Source organism: Tamandua tetradactyla, chromosome 2 (genome assembly GCF_023851605.1).
Source record: "Tamandua tetradactyla isolate mTamTet1 chromosome 2, mTamTet1.pri, whole genome shotgun sequence".
NCBI lineage: Eukaryota > Metazoa > Chordata > Mammalia > Pilosa > Myrmecophagidae > Tamandua > Tamandua tetradactyla.
The window spans coordinates 184240347-184248973 of NC_135328.1; the positions used below are offsets into that span (position 1 = coordinate 184240347).

The window sequence follows — 8627 nt, forward strand, 5'->3', positions numbered from 1 at the left end:
TTCTGGGTTCAAATCCTTCCTCCACCACTTATTAGCTATGTTGTCCTTGAACAATTTACTTAACTTCTCTATGCCTTAATCCTTACAGCTGTAAATTCGGGCTAATTTATTAAAAGAAATAAAAAAGTAGAGTAAAGCTTGGCTTTCATCGCCTCCCTCCTTCTGCGGAGCAGGGGTCACCCTCTCCTGCCCTACCCTTTCCCTCCCACCAGTCTGTCACCAATCCCCAGAGGTCAGAAAAAGAAGATGAATGAAGGAAGGAACTGCTTTCTCCCTCAGAGGACTTGGGCAGAGCTAGGAGGCAGCATTTCTCTGCTCTTGACTACACCAGTGCCACCCCCACCTATTGAGTGGGAGAGGCAGAAGAGGCTTTCTGGGACAATCATGTCCCTTCTCCTGGCCTCAGTTTCCCCATCTGTGAAATGAAACTCTGGATCCCTGGGGGCCCTTCTGGCTCTGATGTTCTATGAGAGGCTGAAAAGGATGAGGCAAGAAAGGTTTCTTCCCCACTAGTCCTGCTCCCAGGGGATGGTGCCTGGTCCCCACCGCACCCAGGGACTGGACCTCCAGGAGAGAGTGGCGGCCTGGCTGAGATGGGCAGGAACACGGCTGCCCAAGACTGTGCTGACAAAGCTGTTCTTTCCGTCCTGCCTTCCCTCTCTACACCCTTCCCCCCAACCCCGGGGACAGCCAAGCCCAGCAAAAATAAACCCAGTGATGGTGACGTGAAGGGCCCGAGGCTTCGAGGGAGGAGCAGAGGGAAAGGAAGGGTGGGGGAGACACAGCCCCTGCCCCAAAGCCACTGGGCACCCGATCTGATCCCCACCCCACCCCCACACCACCACTGCCTCTCCGAAACTGGGCTGAAAGGGGAGAGGCTGGCTACTGTCTGTCCTCCTAACCGTGGAGGGAGGAGATTATTGGCTCCTGGGTAGTCCTTCCTACTGTCTGACCTCCATCCCTTCTACTGACCCACTCTTCATGCATCCCGGCAATATTTCACATACACACCCCTCACGGGCCTGGCCTAAATATGGGAGGAGTCTCAGGAGAAGGTGTCCCCCCAGATTTCCCTGCAGAGACGAGGACCCGGAGACTCCACTCCACCCACTCATCAGTAAATCTCTGGTAGGAAAGGAATAGCTGAGCTCCCTGCTCCCTTGGCCTCCCTCCCTCAGGCACTGCCCACGGATTCCCAGCCCAATTAGTCTTCTGCCTGGGGCTGTCCCTCCTGCTCCTCACCCCCAGTGCCAACCCCCAAGGCACACCTGATCTTACCCTAGAGACAGAGCTGCCCAGAGAACCTGGGATTTAGGGGGTGCTCTCTGTGCGCCTAGAGGTCTGACCTGCACCCTCTCCCCAACCCTCTAGAACCCCTGCTAGGAGCAGGCAGTCTCCTAGGTGCCCTTCCAAGGATTATCCTGTCTTCTGAGGGACCCAGGGAGCAAGTGCTGGAGGAAGAGCCCACCCTCATCCTGTAAACTCAAAACGGAGCCAGCAGCTCATCCCCTTCACCCAGCATTGACTCTGCACCGGGCAGCACTGAGCAGTCCCCTTTCCTGCTTATACCCATTTTACAGAGGGGGATACTGAGGCTCAGTGGGGGGTAACTGTTGGGGCTAAGAGCTCTAAATCTCCTTTGGAATCTCTACCCCCACTCTGCAGGGATGATTTGATCACCTGGACAAAAGAAAGCAGAGTGTGGGGTTGTCCTCTCCCAGGGGTCCCCCTGACTGCCACGTTCTTCCTCTATCTCCCTCTGGCTCCCAGGGTTTGACATCAAGGCTCATACCTGGGCTGTACACAGTGAGGCCCTCTCATACAAACTCCCCTACTCCTGACTCCAGAACGCCCACACTTGGGGGTTGGGAGCATGCCCTCCCCTATCCAGGTCAGATATTCAGAATTCCTTGCTCATCCATTGGATTTCCTATTCCCCAAGGGGGTTGGATCTGCCTGATGCCCCACATCAGTACAGAGGAGGGACGAGAGAGAGAAAAGCTCAGATTGGCGGCTCCAAGTCTGGGGAAGTGCCCTGCATGGCCTCCTCTGGGGGCAGGGGCAGGGCCTTGGCCCGGTCTGCAGAGCCTTCCTTTCTCCCTGCTCCCCTGGCAGTTTCAGCGCCTCTGACTGGCTCCGAGAACCTCAAATTAATCACCTCCTCAAAGTTGCTGCCATCAGCCCAAGAATAATCACCTCTTCAAACCCTCTTGGCTCCAACATTCTGAGTATTTAGGAGTCTGCAGCAATAGGGATTTAAGCTAGACACCCAGTAGTGTTCCTTTAACAAGAGAACAGAAGTATACTTTGGAGCTGGGGTGGGGTGGGCAGGCAAAGAGAGATCTAGCCTGCCCCACTGATCCCAAAGGAGAGCTTGGGAAGGAGGGAGCAAAGAGGGAAGGGGGAGGGATAGAGGAAAGACGCTTAGGGAATAGAAGACTGATGGGATGGTCTGTCCGCTCTCCCTCTCCTTACAAAGACCAAACAAAAGGGTGGGGACTGAAAAGCAGCAATGTGAAAAATTTGGGTCACACTCAAAGACCTTCTCAATTAGAAGGCAAGGTTCTTGGAACATCAGTCTTCCCAGTCGATGAGGTTAGGGAAATTGTTATCTAAAGCTCTGAGCCGGGAGGCAGGAGGCCTGGGTTCCCGGCACAGTTCTGTCACTGACTCTCCAAGCGCGACCTTGGCTGAGGATCTGCCACTTCCCATGCCTTGGTGTACCCGGCAGGACGATGCGGAGTCGGATGGAATCATCTCAGAGGACCCTTCGGGAGGAGAAGGGCCAGCAAGAAGCCAGCCACCCCCATCCCATGTGCTCCAAGGCACAGGCACAAAAACACAGACCTGTAAGGTGAAGGCAAAATATTCAAGGAATGGGGCCAGCTCTGCTCTGCCCCAGGGTCTGCACACAGTCTAGGGGTCCAGGTGTGTGTCTGTGAGTGTCAGTGAAGAGGTGGGGGCAGCTGTGAATCCGACTGCTTTCCCATGAATATCTGCTGCGTGCACATTTGCGACATCCATAGGCAAGTGTGTCAGTGCTGCTGTGTGTGTGATAGAGAGATGGACAGCAGAGGTGTGTATATGATTGTGCAAAGCTGCGTACTGCAAAAGTTTGATTGCACTAGGTGGGGTGGGCAGTTTCCAGTCAATTCCACAGAATCTTGTCACTGCCCACCCCCTGCCACCTGTCCACAGGAGACAGAGACAGATGACACCAGAGAGCTGCTCTCAAGAGGCCTGAAGTCCGAGGGGCTGGCTGAGGCCTGGGTGCAGGAGAAAGAGGGCTCCACGTGAGATTCAGCTCTGGGTTAACTGAGTGGCCTCTCCTGAGCCTCAGTTTCTCCATCTATCAAATAAGAAGGATGAACACCCACTTCTCAGGGTTGTTGAAGGATGCAACAAGAGTGCTTTGAAAGAAAGCGCTTAGCACCAGGCCCGGCACAGAACAGAAATTTCAGTTCAAACTCCAAGTGCCAAGCCAGGTGGCCACAGGAAGTGGAGGGAAGAGTCCAGTACAGGGAGTCGGGAGTCCTGGGGTCTGCTCCTGTATCGGCCACTAATTCACCTTGGGATTTTAGTCTCCAGCACCTGAGCTATCACATAAGCAAAAACAGGGCTGTCAAATGAGAGGACCAACCTAAGCAGGGACCTTTGAGGGTTCTGGGTAGTTTTCGCCAAGCCCATTTCCAACCCAGGCGAAGTTATTTCCCAGATGGTCAGGTGGGGGGACTCGGGGGCTCTGGGATGGGAGTCTGACAACCCCAGGAGCTGCTGTCGCCTTCTCTCCTCCCCATTCCCACAGCATCTGACCCCAGGGACGGGGCTGAAGAGAGGATGTTTACAGAGCTGTAAACCTTCACACAGAAAGTTTGCTGGGTAGCTGGGGGCTGGGAGCAGCAAGCGGCTCTCGCCGAGGTTTGGGGAGGACAGAGGGAGCTTGGCCCCGTCCAGCCCTCTGACTTCAGAAGGGAGGCTGATGAGGGCACATCCGGGGCGAGAGGGCAGATATTCCCCCAAGGGCTCAGAAAGCAGAATGGGAAGTGATGTGGTGCTTCTTAAAAATCAGAGCACACCGCCTGGGGAGGGTTGAAAGGTTAAAGCAGGGGCAGGGGGCGGGGGTGGGGGGGGAATGGAGAGCCTTGGTGATGTGACCAATGGCCTAAAAAAAGGAGGGGGAGCTTGGAGAGGGGCCCCGTGACCCCTCGATCTAAAGAGAAGCTGAGAGGCAGCAGCTCCTTCTTCCCAGAGGCCCCAGCCGCTGGCAGGAGCGGCCAAATCAGGACTTGTTCTGTGGACGCCCCTCACCCCTGGGTACGAGAAAACATGCAGGTTCTATGTTGGGCCCGGAGGGACCTGGCTGGCACGTGTGAGGGAGGTGTCCCCTGGGACAAATGGACACCCAAACTCCGGCACCCCTGAGCCCCTCCCTCTCAGGCTCTTCTGCTGGGTCCCTCCCTCCACAATGTGAGTCTCTGGGAAGGGAGTCCCAGCTAGCTGGGCACATGGGACTCCCTGCCCTTGGGCTCCCTTGGGGAGAAAGGATATGATCAGAAGTGTGCTGTAGAGTTGGATGTCCAACAGCAGGAAGCACTTCCTGGCAAGAACACACTTAAGACCCTGCAGTGAGTGACTGAGAAACCCCACATCTGGAGCTCCTCAAGAATCAGCGGGGTCTCCTGGGCAGCCCCCCTCCCGCAGCTCCAATAGTAATAACCATCCCTCACGCTCAGACAGGTCCTTGTATCTTAGCAAGCTCTTTCCCACCCATTACCTCAAGAGGGAGGCCTGTGAGGTTGGGATTTCTACCCACTTTGACAGCCTAGAGAGCTAAAGCTCAGAGAGGCCCAGCAGTCAGTCCAGAGTCACACAGCACATGAGGGTGGCATTCCTAGTCCCTCAGCCCCACTGACCTCTGAGGTGGGTAACCAATTTCCTGAGATTCCCAAATCCCTGGACATTTCTTGTTGCATTCTCCCCTCCCCACCCCCTGGAGCCCCTGAGAGACATCTCCGCCCTGGGTTCCTGGGGACAGGTGGTCAGGAGAAGCATGCCCTGGCCAGGGCATTCCTGGCATCCAGAAAGGGCAGGATGTGGGGCAAAGGTGCCAGCGGATTTAGCTCCTGGAGAGAAAGAGGAAGCCCTTCCAGAGAAGGTGACGACAGTGGCTGGCCAGGGGACACGCAGAAGGTTCTTCACCTGCAGTGACCCTTGTCAGGACTGAGAGGCCAGGCCTGGGGGCTAAGGACCCAACCCACAGCCCTGTTTGCTTCCCCAGACTCAGATGTGCCTTGGAAGAGTCACCTCCCAAGAAGAGTCCATGGCAGGCACGGCTGCTCTCTACAGAGCCCAGCCTCCCTCCCTGGACACCCAATGGGGCTGGGTAGGCAAGGATGCCATAATACAACTACTCTTAATTAGCAGTCCCCTGCCCCTCATCTCCACTCCACCATCCCTTGAACCCAAGCACCGAACCTTCATCCCTCCAATCAGCTCCCTCTGCAGCCACAATATTCATCCCAGGCTCTCCCAAGGGGCACTGGGGATTGAGCTATCCCTAAACTTCAACCCGGACCCAAAGCCTGACCTCATGTTCCAAGCAGTATCAACTCTCCCCCAGCGTAGTCCAAAGTCAAGGCTGCCACCCCCTGGAGCTTCCCGGTTGAGAGAGTTCTCTTTCTCTACCCCTCTCCATGACCAGGGGGCCTCCTGTGCCAGCATCTTCCTGCCCTTCACCACTGAAATTCAGTGGGTCCAGTTCAGATGGGGCAGAGGCAGGCAAACTGGCACTAGACAGACAGGCAGACAGATCAAAAGACAGGAGGAAATGGACAAGCAGAAGAGTGACAGTGGATAGAGGGACAGACAGGCACACAGATAACTGGACAGGCCAACAGAGGGATGGAAGCAGACAAGCAGAGAACTGAAGGACAAGAGGAGAAATGAGCCAACAAGCCTATTCACCCAACTGGAAACTCAGCGTGGCAGAGGGACAGACAGAAAGAAGGACTGTCAGTCTGGTAGACAGGCAAGTAGACACTCAAGAGACCCGAGGGCCATCTCTGGGGGTGGCTAGGAGGGATCAACAGCAGAACATTTTCCAGGGGGACCGGAGGTCTGTCTCGGGCACCTCCGAGAGTCCGGGCAGCGCCAGGCCCAGCCCTTCAACTGATATCCGTCTGGCCTCTCATGTTCCCAGCTGGGCCAGGCCGGCCCCAAGACTGAGCTCTGAGCTGCCAAAATTCATTCTTTACATCCAAGAGGAGTCAATGTTTGTGAAAGTTGTAGGAGCCTGGTGAAGGGGGAGGAAGGGGCCTGCAGCGTCAGTGTTTCCAAACCTACTCTCCTCTTTCTTTTTCCCCTGTGCCCAGAGCCAGGCCTGGTGCGGCCAGCCAGCAGGCTGGGCAGCGAGCTGGGCTGAGCGGGCAGGGCAGGGCAGCCTGCCGCCGTTGCGGGGAACTTGAGGGTGGAGGGGTGGACTGAGGGAAGACACAGATAAAGGCAGGAACATGGCACTCCGGTCAGGGCCCAGGTGGCCCGGGGATTCTGCCAGACACCTGGGCTGGGGGTGGGGGTGGGGCACCCACCTTGGAGAGGGGCCTTTTCAAGGGACTGGCAGGCAGGCAGTCAGAGCTGGGAAGGAGGTGCCAGAAAGTGTATGTGTGTTTGTGTGTGTGTGGTGGTGGTGGGGGTGATGGTGGGGGGGAGGACCCTCTGGGACTCAAGGAGGCAGAAGTAGGGAGAAGGAAAGGGGAGCCCCACTTCAGTAACTCACTTTAGGACATCCAGGAGAGAGGATGAGGGGCAGAGGCTGGATGTGGGGAGCACGTGGGACCAAGAAATGAGGATTGGAGACCAGAGTGGAAATGAGGGGTCCGGGTGGGGAGGCTCTGAAATGAGACCAAACAGGGCCAGGGTTGGGAAGGCAGGGGTCAGGAGCAGGCTCAGGGAGAGCATAAATAGAGCTCAGGTCCGAGGGAAGAGGTATAGGGGTCGTCCGTAGGGGTGCGGAGTAGGAGGCGGGGCCAAGGCAGAGTGGCGGTCACCCGGGAAGCGGGGCTCCGGCCGGGACTCCGCAGAGCGGAGCAAGGGGGAGCGGGAAGGGGCGCGGGGGCACAAACTCACATGAAGACATGGTAGCCGAAGGCCCAGCCGCGGGGCCGCTCCAGCACGTTGTAGACCCAGTTCTGCAGGCGGCGGTAGCGCTTGTGCGCGGCCGAGGAGCGCTGGCCGCAGGCGGAGCCCGAGCCCGAGCCCGGCCCAGGGAGGGGCGCGCCCGGCGGCAGGGGGCTGCCCAGGAGGCCGTGGCGGCGCGGGGAGCCGCCCCCGCCCGCCTCGCCCCGTTCGCTCTGCACCGCCGTGAGCGCCACCAGCTCGGCGCGGGGGGCGTCCCCAGGCGTGGGGGCCAGGCCGAGGCGGCGCGGGGGGGCCTCGGCCATGGGCGGCGCCGGGCGGGGTGGGGGCGGCGAGAGCCGGAGCCCGGTGCGGTCCGGGGCGGGGGCGCGCTCCGGGCGCTCAGAGGCGCATGGCTCGAACCCCGGGCCGGCGGGCCAGCTCCGGACAGACGCGGCGGCGGGGGCTACGGGCCGGGCCGGGGTTGCGCCCCGGCCGGGGGCGGGCGCTCGGAGCCTGGGGGCCGCCGGAGCCCGCACTGACCGCCCGCTTCCCCGGCGACTGGAGCGGCTCTTTCCGACTCCAACTCTCTTATTACGCGCTCCATGCCGCTCGCCTTTCCACCTGCCGCCGGCGCGCCGCTCACATGTCAACCTCCCCCGCCCCGCCCCTCCCCCGCCCGCCCCGCGGCCGCCTTCCCAAATCGGGAGGGAGCGAGAGAGCCAGCGAGTGTGGCGAGGCGGAGGGAGAGAATAGGCGCGGGGAAGGCGGCGGGCCGGGGCGCACGGGCCACGCTGGCCGCCGAGTCGGAGCCTGGACCCGACCGCGTGGCGGTGGCCCCGCGGGGACGGCGCGCGGGGTCGAGAGGTTGAGCGTGTGCAAGTGGTGTGCGCGGCTGCGTGGAGCCGCGTCGGGGTGGGGGGTGGAGGGTGGGGGTTACGGAAGGCCAAGTTGGGGTGGGACGCCTCGTGTGTGGTTGTGGAAAGTGGAACGTGAGTGTGGAGTTGTGGCTGCGGTCGTGGATGGGACCTGGTGTCCTGTGGAGGTTAGGTGTGGACGGGTGGAGAGTGTCTAGTTGTGTATGTAGAGTGGGAAGCTGTGGGTCTGCGAAGTGGTGAGGATTGAATCCGTGAAGGTGTGGGCTGCGGGTACAGTTGTGGATGGGTGTGAAGATGGGAACGCAGAGTCGTGCCAGCTGTGTAGTGGTGTAAGCGATGAGGTGTGCCCGTCCGGGTCATGCCCTTTGCGCCGTGTGCGCGGCGTGCAGAGCGAGCCTGGTGCTTGTGGCTGGGTAAGCAGCCGCAGGTGTGCAGGCTCCTACCTGAAAAGTCTGGTGCCCAAGAGCTGCCGGTTGTGTCACAGGGTGTGTACAACAGTGGCCTCATGGGTGGCAGTTCTCCCAACCCCGACCGCTCAGCTTCCCTTCTGCATGATCCTACCCAAAAGAGTCAGGCATCCTGCCCAAAAGTGGGGTCTCCCCTGTTAGAGGGGACCCATTCCTACCTTCCCAGGCT

General features: G+C 59.2%; 1 protein-coding gene across 1 annotated transcript in view; it reads right to left on the reverse strand.

The window, feature by feature from the left end:
• KCNQ4 (potassium voltage-gated channel subfamily Q member 4) overlaps positions 1 to 7439 on the reverse strand; it is a 53105-nt gene extending 45666 nt beyond the window's left edge. The window contains exon 1 of the mRNA XM_077150084.1: positions 7126 to 7439. Coding sequence (XP_077006199.1) covers positions 7126 to 7439 — 314 coding nt within the window. The remainder of the gene's footprint in view (positions 1 to 7125) is intronic.
• Between the last annotated feature and the right edge of the window lie 1188 nt (positions 7440 to 8627).